General features: G+C 49.2%; 7 protein-coding genes across 7 annotated transcripts; 3 read left to right on the top strand and 4 right to left on the bottom strand.

Annotated features, from left to right (window-relative positions):
* Nucleotides 1-173: 173 nt before the first annotated feature.
* Nucleotides 174-3,251, bottom strand: N7529_001222 (uncharacterized protein; the record flags this gene model as incomplete). Its single annotated transcript, XM_057236753.1, has 5 exons — nucleotides 174-1,668; nucleotides 1,716-1,831; nucleotides 1,882-1,899; nucleotides 1,952-2,062; nucleotides 2,115-3,251. The coding sequence occupies 5 exons, from the start codon at nucleotides 3,249-3,251 to the stop codon at nucleotides 174-176; spliced, it is 2,877 nt and encodes a 958-aa protein (XP_057103556.1).
* Nucleotides 3,252-3,826: 575 nt separating this feature from the next.
* N7529_001221 (uncharacterized protein) lies at nucleotides 3,827-5,026 on the bottom strand (the record flags this gene model as incomplete). Its single annotated transcript, XM_057236752.1, has 1 exon — nucleotides 3,827-5,026. One exon carries the CDS (start codon nucleotides 5,024-5,026, stop codon nucleotides 3,827-3,829), a length of 1,200 nt encoding a protein of 399 aa, XP_057103555.1.
* Nucleotides 5,027-6,018: 992 nt separating this feature from the next.
* On the top strand, nucleotides 6,019-7,721 carry N7529_001220 (putative hydrolase, alpha/beta fold family; the record flags this gene model as incomplete). Its single annotated transcript, XM_057236751.1, has 6 exons — nucleotides 6,019-6,780; nucleotides 6,837-6,997; nucleotides 7,045-7,125; nucleotides 7,176-7,299; nucleotides 7,353-7,481; nucleotides 7,536-7,721. The coding sequence occupies 6 exons, from the start codon at nucleotides 6,019-6,021 to the stop codon at nucleotides 7,719-7,721; spliced, it is 1,443 nt and encodes a 480-aa protein (XP_057103554.1).
* A 199-nt stretch (nucleotides 7,722-7,920) lies between these two features.
* loc1 lies at nucleotides 7,921-8,545 on the bottom strand (the record flags this gene model as incomplete). Its single annotated transcript, XM_057236750.1, has 2 exons — nucleotides 7,921-8,193; nucleotides 8,249-8,545. 2 exons carry the CDS (start codon nucleotides 8,543-8,545, stop codon nucleotides 7,921-7,923), a joined length of 570 nt encoding a protein of 189 aa, XP_057103553.1.
* A 359-nt stretch (nucleotides 8,546-8,904) lies between these two features.
* Nucleotides 8,905-9,656, top strand: N7529_001218 (NADH dehydrogenase [ubiquinone] 1 alpha subcomplex subunit 6; the record flags this gene model as incomplete). The annotated part of the gene is made up of 4 exons (XM_057236749.1): nucleotides 8,905-8,947; nucleotides 9,038-9,099; nucleotides 9,254-9,400; nucleotides 9,537-9,656. The coding sequence occupies 4 exons, from the start codon at nucleotides 8,905-8,907 to the stop codon at nucleotides 9,654-9,656; spliced, it is 372 nt and encodes a 123-aa protein (XP_057103552.1).
* Nucleotides 9,657-9,941: 285 nt separating this feature from the next.
* On the bottom strand, nucleotides 9,942-10,530 carry N7529_001217 (DNA-directed RNA polymerase core subunit RPC19; the record flags this gene model as incomplete). Its single annotated transcript, XM_057236748.1, has 3 exons — nucleotides 9,942-10,075; nucleotides 10,130-10,206; nucleotides 10,262-10,530. 3 exons carry the CDS (start codon nucleotides 10,528-10,530, stop codon nucleotides 9,942-9,944), a joined length of 480 nt encoding a protein of 159 aa, XP_057103551.1.
* A 1,860-nt stretch (nucleotides 10,531-12,390) lies between these two features.
* On the top strand, nucleotides 12,391-13,779 carry N7529_001216 (uncharacterized protein; the record flags this gene model as incomplete). The annotated part of the gene is made up of 2 exons (XM_057236747.1): nucleotides 12,391-12,578; nucleotides 12,630-13,779. 2 exons carry the CDS (start codon nucleotides 12,391-12,393, stop codon nucleotides 13,777-13,779), a joined length of 1,338 nt encoding a protein of 445 aa, XP_057103550.1.
* Between the last annotated feature and the right edge of the window lie 192 nt (nucleotides 13,780-13,971).

Raw genomic sequence — 13,971 nt, 5'->3', positions numbered from 1 at the left:
CCGAGCGGTCCACTTGATTAGCTGACAACCTGTCAGCTGGAAGATGTATTGGCTTGATCATAACAGCGGAAATCAAAAACGCCCCCTAGCCATCATGGTATCATAAAAAAAAGCACACCTTAAATCGAAGACAAGGTAACAACAACCAAGATACATATATAAAGATGCACGGCTTAATTCGAACGTCTCAAACCAGGTGGCAGGCCCGAGACAAGACGTTGACCTTCTTCGCGGACACTCTGAGCTTCCTCGCCCTTGCCTTGCCGCTCGAGAGTCTCGGCGAGCATATCATCAGTAACACTCGCCCATAGACGGTCGTTCGCACGCTTGGCCATAGCTCGGCCTGCGCGCGCACTTTTCTCTGCTTGCTCACCGACCACACCGCGGAAGTATTTCCAGCTCATGAATGTCAGAGTCATACAAGTGATCTGGCTGTTACTGATTGCGGTGGCGGACTGAAGAGCTTGTTGGAGGAATTGCTTGGTCTGAATGGTTGATTCGGAGTGCACAGTTGCGCAGACCAGGAAGTAGGCGGCTTGCAAGTACTTGTTAGGGGTGACTTTGCAGAATGGTTCGAGGGTTGCCATTACAGCGCCGAGAAGAGAATGAGACGGGTGGCTTGGGTCTCGAATGATGAGGACCGTGTTCAGGCCAGCGAGAATGCGCGTATCTCGGCACGGGTCATTGCGGGCTGCTTTGCTGGTTGCTGGGTCAAGGGACAGAAGAGGTGATCGGAAGATGTTTAGCGCGGTGGTTAGGTCGCCTGTTGCTTGGGCGATAGTGCCGGCGGCATATTCGATTAGACACTCGATTGTGTCTGGAAGGTTGGAGCCGAGCTCCTGGAAGACTTGTCGGAGGTCGCGAAGGGTCTGGCTGGCGAGTTCCCAGTCGGTTCGAGAGCAAGCCAGGAAAACTCGTTGAAGCAAGAAGTTGCAGTAAAGGGACTGGCGCCATTGGACTCTGCGGTTGGCAATGACCATAGATTCGGAAATCTCTTGTGGAGCTTTGAAGTTGCTTTGAACCATTCTGAGCCCCTCTTCGAGATATTTCTCTGCCTTTCGGCCATCGTACGAGTTCTTGGAGCTGAGAGTGAGCGAGCTGAGGAAATAGCAAAGCGCATAAAGATCATGCTGCGGAAGCCAGTTGAAGCTTAAAAGTAAAGTCCCATTTTGGACCTGCAAGATGTCACCAGTGTCAATGGAAGATGGTCCCGCAGATTTTCCATTGAGAGGAACGGAAAATGACCCATCTGGACGCCAGTTGCTATCACTGAGAGTCTCGTCCATCAACGCCTGCATGACCTTCAGCTTTTGACCAGACTGGTTGACATCATACTCAAGAACGCTGCAGCAGATATCCACCATCTGAATCAAAGTTGTAAGCTGGGGTATGTGGCGAAGCTCATCATTAAGTTGATGGCTGCGCGCGGCGGCCACTGCACGCTGCGCCTGCTCAATGGAATCGGAACTTGTTCCTTGTTGCAAGTGCGCGAGAGATTCAATGACTGCCGCCATTGCTGACACAGCCTTGTCTCCGTTACGGCTAGCCATGGCTGTGATTTTGTGGAGATGCTGCAGCGCTTGAACAGAATCTTGATGCGACGGAGAAGAAAGTGAGAGAGTAACACGAAGGAAACGGAATGCATATTCCCATGCAGCGTGTCGGTATCTACGTTTGTTAGCATCGCATGGTTGAAAGGATTGGGCGGCACATACGCTTCCACATCTTGGATCATGCCATCGACGGCTTTCAAGGAAGCTCTCGGATTAGTCTTATGTAGCATTCTCGCCAAGAGATGTTGCATGCTGTATTTCAAATCAAGCATGCGGTTCTATAGAAGTCAGTGACAAAATTTATTCAGCATCATGTTGTTCCACTGACTCGTTCACAAAGATCAATCTATTGAAGTTAGCCACCAATTCCAAGCCATATTTGGAAATCAAGCACAAACCCCTTTACTTAGAGCTGTTTCTGCTTCGATGTCATTATCGGTTTCCTCAAACAATGTACGCGCATAGCGAAGTCGAACAAGGGCTTCTTTGCGGGGTTGCAATCGCCAATTCTGTTATATGCAAATGAGTAAATATGCAGAAGATGCGACTGGGGTAACCAACCTTTAATACAGCTTCCAGACACCCCAATCCAGTAGCAACTAATTTATAATATTCCTCAACATCTGTCGGGCGGGTAGCCATTGATGTAATTGTGCCGCGAGCATGGGCAGCATTGAGATACTCATCCGCCAAGGACAACAGAAGCACCTGATAGTCGACCGGGGGTTTCGTAGGCTTTGGAGCTGTGAGTTTCCCATGCTTTTCCGCAGACTGTTGGCTCGGTCTCTTCTTCTCCACGTGATTTGCATGCGGCTGTTTGTTCGGGATTTGTGCTTGCATCTTTGCTCTTACATCAGGAGAAGGAGCCGGGATCATCACCTGTGGCTTTGCATGTATCACCGGTGATGGAGCTGGGGTGGGCCGTTTCGACATTGGTATAGGAGTTGCGGCAGGTGTTTTGATAGGAGTTGCAATAGGAATTTTTTGGATCTTCTGAGGCTGCACTTTGGGAGATGTCTTAGGCGGTTTGGGCTCAGCATTGGTGGGGTTTCGTTGCAGTTTTTGCATGTTTGCCTGTCCTTGGTTGGGCTGGATGTTGGGTTTGGGACTGATAGAAGGTAGAATGACTTGGACAGGTGTAGGTGGCTGTGGAGCCAGCGAGGGAGCCGGTTGTATTCGAGACGGACTCGCGGGCGGAGGCATATTTGGCTCGCCATACTGAGGAGCAATTTGCGTATATCGGGATCGCGGAGCTGTTGGCAAAGGTTGTTGTACAAACAATTGAGACGGATTCACGAACTGATGTTGCAGCTCTTCTTGTTGGATTTGAGGTAGGGGTGCAGGTGAAGGCTGGAGCTGCTGAGGCGAAGGAGGCGACTGTATCTGAGGGAGAAGTTGTTGTCCTGGTTGAGGTCGTGGTTGAATGGCATGCGGCTGTAATTGAGGCCGCTGTTGCGGTGGAGTTTGCGGTGGAGGACGCGACTGTTGCGGCTGTGGCTGTTGGTTATAACTCGAAGGATACTGTGGATACTGCATCATGGCCGAGGGATACATATTCGGTTTGCCATAGCCATCGTATGGGGATGGCGGAGGACCGGCATTATTGTACAGTATCTGCGGGGGAATTTGTCCGTGTTGGTACTGCGGCGGCGGTATATAATGCGGGTACTGGCCGGACCCAGGTGGTGGGTAGCTCATCGCCCCGAGATATAGACACTAGTCATACAACTCTGGTCTGTTTAAGTCAAACGCGTGATGATGATCGTGGATTCTCGCGCTTCGGTCCGGATAAACCCCCAGGCGGTCAGCTGATAAGGGATCACCTCTATATGACTTTAGGTGGACTTCTTTGTACACGTAACTAAGGGATGATATGACTGTAATTTGACTGTCTACTCTCTTTATCTGTTCATTCAAAGACTGTTGACCTCAGAAATGGTAATATCAAACAAGCTCCGCTTAAAGCCCTTATATGAAGAAAGAAGTTATTGTTCAGAGATATATAAATTGAGATGTTATACTAATACTCCCAAACGCGTTCTTCACATAAACAATAAATATCCCGAAGGTGAGATTACCTTGTTTGGAAACCCCCCAAAGAATGTCCATGTGCAATGCAATAAACATCAAATCTGCTATAACTCGCTGAAACGATTCTCACTATACACTGACAAAAGCCAGAAAAGAGACAAGAACAGACCGCAAAAGCGACTCCAAATCTTATACTCTTGCAGAAGCGTCAAAGGCTTCTCGAGTCGCTGAAACAAATTTCGTTAAATCATGTTGATGGACGTGTAAAGTTGACTCATGGGTTGATTACCTATTCCAGGATCGAGTATTTCCTGTTCAATGCTAGGCGCAAAAGACAGAGCAGGATGTTCCCGCACCGTCCAAGGACAAAGCTCATTGCAATTTTCGATACCGATAGATGGTTCAGCGGGGTGAATCCTCTGCGTGGCCCAAGCCGAATCGGGCACTGGATCCATTCCTCCTAGGCATCGTTGCGTCCAGAATGAATATGTTGCTTTGCCGGATTTTTCGGAGTGGAAGGGCGCTTTCCGTGGGCATTTGAGTGTTGTGTTGCATGCACTGCAGACGGAAATTCGTTGGCAAGAGGAACAGAATGAGTCGAAGAGTCGGCAGATGGTCGTTTGGTGGACGCTTGAGACCCATAGGTCGACGGATCGGTGTGCACAGCCAAACCGTGGCGTCATGAACTCTTCCTTCCCGACTTGGCCTGATTCAGTGGTGAGTTGGTATTCAGTGCGAATCACCAGTTGATTGTTGTGGTCGAGTTCCGGGAATAAAGATGTCGTAAGCTCCGTTGGGCCATAATGCTCGGTGCATGTATGCCAGCAGTAGCGGTCTCCAACTGCGTCTCCGAATTCCGACTTTAGGGCTTGTAGAGTTATCTGTCTTACTCGGACCTGATCTGCAAGATCAAGTTTGTCGCGGAAGGTCAGTTTCTTGCATGGGCACAGGTCGACAATCCCTGCCAGGTCGCCAATGTTGCAAGTGCGATTCTCCGGCTTCCGCCGTAACTCTCTTGCCGCAAAAGCGGCTCGAGGGTGGAGCTTCAAACACTTGGAGCACAGCTTCCAGCGACTGTTTTCTAACAAGTTGAGGAATGACCATCGGGGAGTGACGAAGTTATGCCCATTGCGATAATGGTGGAAAAGCGGCGCAAAATCTCGAGTGAAGCGGAGGGATTTCGAAAACAGGATCTCGCCAGAGATGGCGAACATGCGCTTGTTGGTCAACGCAAGAGCAGCCTCCGGAATTACTGTCAGATGGGATGTGATCTCCAACAACAGCTCGGTTGGTAATTCCATTAGGTAGCAACGGCCGGAGCCATCCTCCTGTTTCTTTCGTTTTGGTGACCAGGGCCTCATTTTGATCATGATCTTAACCTTCTCTGTAGCTCGATATAGACGATCGGACAAGTCCAGAGGGAACTCTCTTATGAAAGTCATAGGTAAGACAGAAGTCTTTATTTAGAGTGAGAGCTCTGCTGTGACCAAACCGCGTGAGAGAATAGGGTATTAAAGTAGTGAATAGTGTCCGAATTGTTGAAGTATCATATTGTAGAGAGCAAATACAGCGCGTGACAAGCAAGCTGCATCACCTCCAGAAGATCAAAAGAGGATCTGTTGACCTAGAAGTAGTCTGCTGAAAAGATAAAAGTGCACGAAAACGGACCATGGGACAAGGTCACGAAAATATGGGCTTCTATGCTATCAGCATTACATTATCGAGGTATAAGAGGAACTTGATCAGCGGTAGTTCAGCCCGTTCTTTGTCTGATGATCTATATGCATCGCACCGGATCTTTCCTTTCTTTTCACCCTTCATTGATCTTGATCAATATTTAGAAATACATGTCCATTGTCGGAAAATATGGGGGTTCCTCCCTGTGTTCGGGCCGGAAGTTGAATCTAAAGCTTCCGCATGCGGAAAGCAAATCGCCGCATTAAGCGTCATATCGTCATGACTTTAATTCAGGGCGGAATGGTTTAGCCTGGCCAAAGGCTCGTGGAAGATGCAAGCCATAGAGATTTTCGGTAAGATAGAGGGCTCAGACCTCAAATGCGCCATAGCATTGTCAACTGACCTGAAATTGCATATGACAGTATTTATCCAGGTGGGCACTCTAGGGCTGGCACATGCTAATTATGACTAAGCATATCACATGACCCACCATCATTAGGCATTCATTTATGCAGCACGTGCACGTCATCTGGTTACACAGTTAGTAATCTATCTACGCATAAATGTCCTAATCGGGTAGTGCCGAGGTCCATCCTGTTATCAAAGTTGGAATCTTCAATCTATTTTTGCTTTTTGTTTCCCAAGCCATTGCCAAGCCACTTGCCTTCTTTCTTTTTTTTTTTCATAGATTGATTTCACAGTGAACTTATCAAATTTTCAGCGATATTCGAGTTCAGGTGATAGCATATAAACCCTCATGCCCGACCTCATCGCAACACTCAGTACAATCCCCCTATCAGTCCTCTTATCGGGGTTGATCGCCATGGGCGTACTGTCATGGCTTCGTCCGAAAGGCCGGATAGGCTTTTACCATGCCAACGACAACAAGTTGACTTTGACCAAGTCCGGTGGTAAAGAAAAGACAACCTTTGTGGACGTCTGTCGGTCCGCATCGCCAGAAACATGCAACCTTAACCCACTTCTGTTCAACGGACACCTCCAAACAGCCTGGACAACCATGAAACACGATAATGTTCCTGTGTACTACAAGCGCAGCATGTTTGAGTCCGATAGCCCTGCGTTTACCGGCCACTACGCCGTCGACTTCGTGGTTGCACCGTACGACTTGCCTAATGACCCGGAACTGACTGATCAAGCCCGAAAGCATACCCAAGAGCCCGGCTTGCCACCGCGAACATCCTTTTTCTCTAAGGATGAATTTGACGCCCTGCCTTCCGATGATACCAAGCCCATGCTGGTTGTCTTACACGGGTTGAGTGGTGGCTCGCACGAAGTATACTTGAGGCATATCTTGGCTCCCCTGGTGGCTGATGGTACCTGGGAAGCATGTGTTGTTAACTCGCGGGGTTGCGCGCAGACCAAAATCAGTACTGGTGTTTTGTACAATGCTCGGGCTACATGGGATGTCCGTCAGACTGTGAAATGGATCCGGAGCAAATTCCCCAATCGTCCTCTTTTTGGAATTGGGTTCTCGCTCGGTGCCAATATTCTCACTAATGTATGTTCCTTGCGGTGGTTATTTGCTATCTGACATGTTAACTGACGATTATGTAGTACTTGGGAGAGGAGGGAGATGCCTGTCAATTGAAGGCTGCCGTGATTTGTGCAAGTCCGTGGAATCTGAGTGTCAGCTCCACGAAGTTGCTAGACACCTGGATCGGAAAGAATGTTTACAGCAAAACTATGGGAAACAGCATGAAGAGACTCTTTGAATGGTGAGTGATGTCTGATTTGCGGTAAAGGATTGACTAACTTTTGATAGCCATGTCGAACAAGTCTCCAAAAACCCTCGCATTGATGTGGATGCAATTAGGAAATCTACCTATCTCCACGAGTTCGACCGGTAAGGTTCTTGGCATACGCATCGCATAATAAGATTCTAATACTTGACAGAGCCCTGCAATGTCCCACCTGGGGCTATCCCACCGAGGGGGCATACTACCGTGATGCCACCTCTACCGATTCTATGCTTGCTATCAGGATTCCATTCCTGAGCATTCAAGCAGAAGATGATCCCGTGAGTCGTGGTAGCCTCTGTCTTAGTTACGAAAATGACACTGACCTCTTTAGATTGTATCCCGGGAGGCTTTGCCCTACCAAGAAATGACCCAAACACCATACGGAGTCATGTTGACTACATCATGGGGTGGCCATCTAGGTTGGTTTGAATTTGGAGGAGCAAGATGGTTTGTCAAGCCGGTATGTTCTTGATCAATTGACGAGAGTCGACTACCAGATACTAACTTCTTCAAGGTGACAAGCTTCTTGAACAAAATGGCTAGGGAAATTGACATTAATATCCCCGGTGTTGTCGAACACCCCGAGAGACTCCCGGGACATATTGCCCATCACGACGACCCCAACAAAGACCCCGACCTGGCGCCCAAGCCCCAGTTCCACCCAATGCAACGCAAACTCGTCCTTCCTTTGGGAATTTAAGCAACTCGCGCAGTTGAGTTTCTTTTACATTCAGCGACATATTGTTCTACATGGGAAAGATCCCTCAGCGCCTTGCATCGCGATATTTCGGTTCAAATACACATAGATTGTTCAGATAGATATAGTTAAACCGGTAGAACGCCGAACCCCAACATCTAAATACATAAACAAAGAATATAGACAGAATCAAACTTTTTTTTCAAGCAAATGCAACGCTCTTCTTCGCCTTGGGCTTAAAGACCTTATCCTTAATCGTAGTCTCGGGCTTGTTACCACCCTTGCCCTTTTTGTTATCCTTGCGGATAGTGTCCTTAACACCCTCGAGCTTGTTCTTTCTCTCCTTCATGCGGGCCTCGGCCTCGGCCTTCTTAGCCTCCCGAATCTCTTCTAATTGACGAGCCTTCATCATCTTGGACTCGATCTGGCCTTCCTTCTCTGCGTTCACCATCGCAAGGATCGTCATCATACCCTCCTATATGGCATTAGTTTAAGGCTGAGCTCCAATTGGACGGATGTGAATGTAGTACCTGATCATCGACAAAGGTCTTGCCCTTCTTCTTGCCCTTGGGCTTGACAACGCCGACGGGTGTGATTTGGTTCAGCTCGGGCAGATCCAGCTCCTTCTCGGTGTACACTCTCTTCTTCTTTTTCTTCAGGTTCTCTTGGGCAGTCCGAGGCTTGGACTTCTGTTCCTTGGGCGGGGGACGCTTGGGACCATCTTTCTTGCTGGATTTGCTGACGCGCGAAGCAGATGAGAGCGAAGGCTTGGAGCCCTTTGCGCCTCCAACGGAGGGACCCTTAGCAGAGCCTTTGTTAGGAGCCATTTCGTGAGGAATCCGGATCGTGTGATAGGTTTCGGGATCAGCAGCGGACGGGAGAAAGATTTCAGAGTGGCGAGAAAAGAGTCAAGAATAACAAGGACTCGAATGCGACTTGAAGATTCTCTAAGAATCAAAAATATCAAAAACAAAAGTCTGGACAAAAACAAAAGTCAAGCGTCGGATCCAAACCCCAAATGTCGCAAAAGAAATTTTTTGAAAAGGCAGGCGGTGAACCCGGCCCAATTCCACCAACCTCAGATCGAAACCTCCACCTTCGTAGGTCAGATTCCAACTCAATTCCCTCCCCTGCACCCAGTGATTGAACTGCACTGGATTGAGCGGGCTTCTCAACCTCCTCCAAAATGACTATCAATCCTACCTTCCTGGCGCAGCGCACGCGCAGCTGTAAGTTCCACCCCGATCCATTCCGTTGTACAGCCGGATCGTCAATGGCCGCAGTATCTCAAAACAGAGCTAACACGAACTTCCGTCTAGCCGTTAACTGGGGCGATGCGAAATACCGAGTCCTGAAGTCCTACCGTGAATGGCTCCGCGCGGTCAGTCTACCCGAAAACCAGCCGATCCCACTCCCTTGCGCGATTTATGTCGCTACATGGCATTGGAGCAGGTCAAATACACGACCTGTCTACCAGCTGCCAGTCTTCAAAGAGACATAACGAGAAAACACCACGCTAACCTGATTAAAAACAGTCCCCGGAGATCCAAACTATGTACTCCCTGGGCATGCCCGTATCCGCCATCCGCACCAAGATTCGCCAGGAATTCGAGAAGCACCGCTACGTCAGCCAGATTAAGACCGTCGACGTGCTTCTGTACAAGAGCCATGCCGAGTTCCAGGTCAGTTTGGCCCCTGCATGTCATATAAGATATGACCGGGATGGTGCAAGACAACGAAGAAGCCAATTCTCGTTTGCCTGGCCCAATTGCCCGCAGCCATGCGATACGTGCGGTACAAGAACTAACACTTTTCCAGGAAACCCTTAACTACTGGAAGCAGCTTTCGCACGTTATGAAGTACTTCCGCCCAGAAGAGGATCCTGGTGCGCGACTACCCCGCAATTTCGTCTCTGGATTCCTCGAGGGTCGCAATTAAACTCTTTCCATGCTCTTTTCTTTCTCGTTCCTGGTCGCGGTGTGGCAGCGGAACTGCGCCGATAGACATGTGTATATATTGTCTGAATAAGTCCCATCATCTTACGATGTCTACAGTAAACTCCAACGACCGAGAATAACCAGCCCAGTCAGGTCTAGCGTTAAGAACTGGAACTAACGTATAAAAGTACAATGGCATATATGCATGTAATATGTAATAGAAAGCAAGCCTAAACAACGGTACTTTTCCCTCTACCCAAACGCCAACACAATATGCAAAACCCACCTAAACCTCCATGCGGTTCCCGCTCTCTTCATTAAACTGATCACGGGCAATAGTGAACTTCTCCGTTACAACATCGCAAAGATCCATCAGGTCATTGAATCCCTTCTCCAAAGCCTCGAGGGCAGTAGTCGAGTCTGCAAATCAGCCACAGCGCACACAAACATCAACCAAGCCAACAGAGCACATACCATTAGTCTGGATACGAAGGTGCATTTTCGCATCTGAGGGGTGTGGAATCGTATATCCGCAGAACTCAACAGCAGGGCTAGAACCAGTCAGCGGGGTTGGGGTTGGAATTGTGCGTGGCGCCGCAAACTCACTTCTTCATAATGGCGAACCGCAGCGCATTGCCCATTGTGTGGCCTTCTTCTGCGAACTGGAACGAGGCCGCTGTGTCGGTGGCGCCGGGGAGCTGGAGTCGTCTGTTAGTAGTTGCAGGTCGGGGTAGGGGTGTGGTGTTGATGCGTACGACGACAATCTGTCTTTCTTCGAGGATGGGGTCGTTGGAGACGACTTCCTGTTCATGGGCGGGCTGCTCGGCGTCGACCATTGACTGGTCCCGGTCTTGGGAGTGGACGGATTCAGGCATTGCGGGCTGGAGGTGTGTGGGTGGGATTGGGGTTTGGGGGTTGGACGTGTGGAGGAAGTGTGTAATGGAGGGTGTGAGTGCCTGGTTGGTTGCTTTGGAATGAAGCGGACTTGTACTCGCGAAATTGATCTGATCTCTAAAGATATCGCGAAGAAAAAAAGGTGGGTTATCGATAGACGGGTCTCACCGCCTGCTGGTTTTGGCAGCCATCTATATAATTTCTCGTTTTGCTTCGATTTTGAATATGCTTTGTTCTTTGGGGAGAATATTGAGATAGAATTTGGCCGGCTGATTTTTCCTGGACTTATTTCATCCGTTTTGGGGCTGACTGTGGTCCATGGTGGTGGGAAGTATACGTAGTACGCGCTGTAGAATGCAATCCTATGGGTAGTCCTCCAACTATCTACATGGGGGCTTTCCTTGACCGTTTTACTGAAACAACCACGATGTTACGAGTGTTCCAGATTTGCAGAGATGAATTATCAAAAATGAGGTGTTTTTACATATTTTTATACATTTGTCACATGAAAACATGGAGAGGCCGAGATATCGTAGAAACCCTAGAATGCGCCTAGTGCCTGAGATGGATGAAACAAGCATAGTTTGAGGCTCCAATTCTTGTTTCCATTCTGTTTCTATTTCGTGGTTAACCACGAGTCAAACTCTTAATATCCACTCCCAGCGGTTATTGGATATTATAATTACATTTTGAGGTTCGATCAATGATTTGTCATATTTGCAAACGAATGCACAGCACGTACCCCTGGCCCGTGTCATGAACGCCTCCAGGGCCCGTGACAAGAAAGAAAAGTGGAGTGACAGCTTTAATTCCAGTGGCAATCGCCGGGGGAGTTATACTATGTATGGAATAACTAGTGCACACTCGGATCAGAGAAGCCGATCTTTATTTAAGTTTCCAGTTTTGTAGGGGCTTTGGAGGCTTCGAATCGATTGAATTGTTTCAGTATTGGATTGTTGGATTCGACAGTTATGGATCCCTAAATCCCTATGGAGTGCGCCACAGGTTTAGTGTCCCCCTGTTGATATAAGCGCCGGCAGCGCCATGTTTGACATATAACGCTATATGACTGGTGTTTTGGTGTGACTGGTTCTTTTGGTGTGATTGAAGTGTAGATCTGTTTATACCTAGGTATGTTCTCCGTAGTGTAGGTAGAAGGAATAATTAGCATGAAACTAAGACACCAGTATCCGGAACTATTGACGGAGAGTTGAATAGTCTCAGATTGAAAATTTATAATGTGTCAATATACGCAGTGACTACTACATATAAGTGTTTATAAATATCTAATATGTAGAATAGAATACATATAGTAAATAATAACTCCCTCTAGCTAGTATATCATCACTAAATCAAAAGTGAAACCCAAGAAAAAAGGCGAGAAACACATCGTGTCTCAGCTGTGATCCACTAGGGATCCTGAGAGTATCTGGTACTTGTCGATGGAGGCTGGCCCCATCAACAACATTATGTACCTGATACTTTTAGTTTTTTTTGATTTGAAACTCTGATCTTTTCTTTTTTCCCCTAGAGAGAAGAAGAAAGTTGATCTCTCTTCTCTTTATAAATTTTTGACTACAGAGTATTCTCTCTCTTTTCTTTCTTTCTTTCTTCTTCTGCTTGTTCTGTGTGTGTTCAGGGCCCAGACCTCCTCCCCGCTCGGATTCTCCTCTCTCTTCTCTCCTGGACTCGTCTTTGTTTAGGGGTCTACGGTCTACGGGATATTTGGTAGATCTAGTACCATCCGATAAATATATCGAAAGGATTCAGTTTCTCTTTGAAAGTTGAACAAAAAAAACGAAGAAAATAAGTATACGGAGATATCGATCATCGGAATTATCATGTCTACCGCAGTTGCGTCCGCAGCGGCCCCTTTGTCCTCACCACACCCGCGCCATCCCAGCCCGAGAAATCTCCCAGCGCTGGTTCCTTCAACCATTCCCAATTCATCCCCCCGAATGTCAACAAGTCCTAGAGATGGTTCTGCCGCAAATGGCTCTCCGAACGAGAAGAGAGGTCCGATCTCTCCGTAAGTTCCCAAACTCAATACTGAGGAGGTTCACTATTGACATGTTCGCAGTTCCCAAGGCAGCGGTCCCCACATCACCGTAAAGAAAGAGCCTGGTTCACCCCGAATTCAGAGTCGTCCTCGTCCTCACAAATTGGATCTCACTACAAGTCTCCCCCGCGGACCGGGAGGACCTCTGACCGCCTCCATACAAGATGTCGGTCTGGCCTGTCTGTCGCCAGGCTTCCAAACCCACGATCCAATCATGCGAGAGCAGCTGCAGCGCAGCCTCTCTGTACGCGATCAGCAGCGCTCCATCATCGAACAGCGCATGCAAAGATCCGCCAAAGACATCGGCCCAGACGGCATGCAGCCCTCCGAATCAAATCTGATGGGCATGCCCAAAACCGCCAAGCGCAGACCTCCAGGCCTGTCCATCGTGCCCCCATCCGCCTCCCAATTCGCAAACGAGCGAGTCATCCAATCGGCCCCGCTCCATCAGACCTTTACAGGCCGCTACCAGCCACAGCCATTGACCCGCCATGTGGTCAACCAAAGCCCAACCCTCGGCGCAACCTCACACATGCACCAGCTCCCAGCAGCCCAGACCAGCAACCGCCTCCCACCCCTCTCTGACGTTTTTGGCACCGACGCCCTAGGCCGCGACCGCGACCCCGCTCTCGCCAACATGCACCTCTCTTCTAGCAACTCGTCGCAATCAAATAATCTAGCTCCAATGCCCTCCCCAGGGCTTCCAGCCTCGCAAACCCCGCGCTCCCGCGAGTACCGCTCCGCCGAAGAGGCCGTGCAAGAAATGTCCGGCGGAAGGGAAGATCTCCTCCCTCGCATCGTCCATTATGGAGGCCACCAGCCCCCCACCCCACCCTCTCCTCAAATCATACACGCAGGCCCCAAGACCGCGCCTCTCGCGCCCGAGCTTCGTGCTCCGGGCCCACCACCCGCTTCATTTGGCATGTTCGCCCCCTCAGATGCTACGGCGCGGCGACGCCCGAGAAGCGAATACGAGCAAGATAACGGGAGCCCGCCGCTCGGCCACGGACCTGATTCTCAACACCGGTCTAACCCGGCTGCGAACCCCGGTCCACATGCTGCGTTCTCGGGGCCATTCGGTGCGGGCAGAGATTCACCCGAGACTCAACGCAGAAAGAAGGATGAGTTCCTTGGTCTGTGTGCTCGTGCTTGGGATCTATTCCACTCGTGATGCGAGCGCTTTGGAAGAGCTGCAGGAACCAGGTTGAGTCTCGGGCAATGATGGAATTTGCTTGGGTTCGCCAGGTCTCCTAGGTTTCTCTGTTTACAATTCTGTGCTATTTTTGTTTATCTGGGAGTTTGGTGCAATGCCCACCCCAGTGAAGATCCAAATCCTGACATCATTGGCAAGCCCAATGGAACC

This window comes from Penicillium soppii (assembly GCF_028829465.1).
Source record: "Penicillium soppii strain IBT 18220 chromosome Unknown utg000001l, whole genome shotgun sequence".
Classification (NCBI taxonomy): domain Eukaryota; kingdom Fungi; phylum Ascomycota; class Eurotiomycetes; order Eurotiales; family Aspergillaceae; genus Penicillium; species Penicillium soppii.
This window is presented reverse-complemented; position numbering and strand designations above follow the sequence as displayed.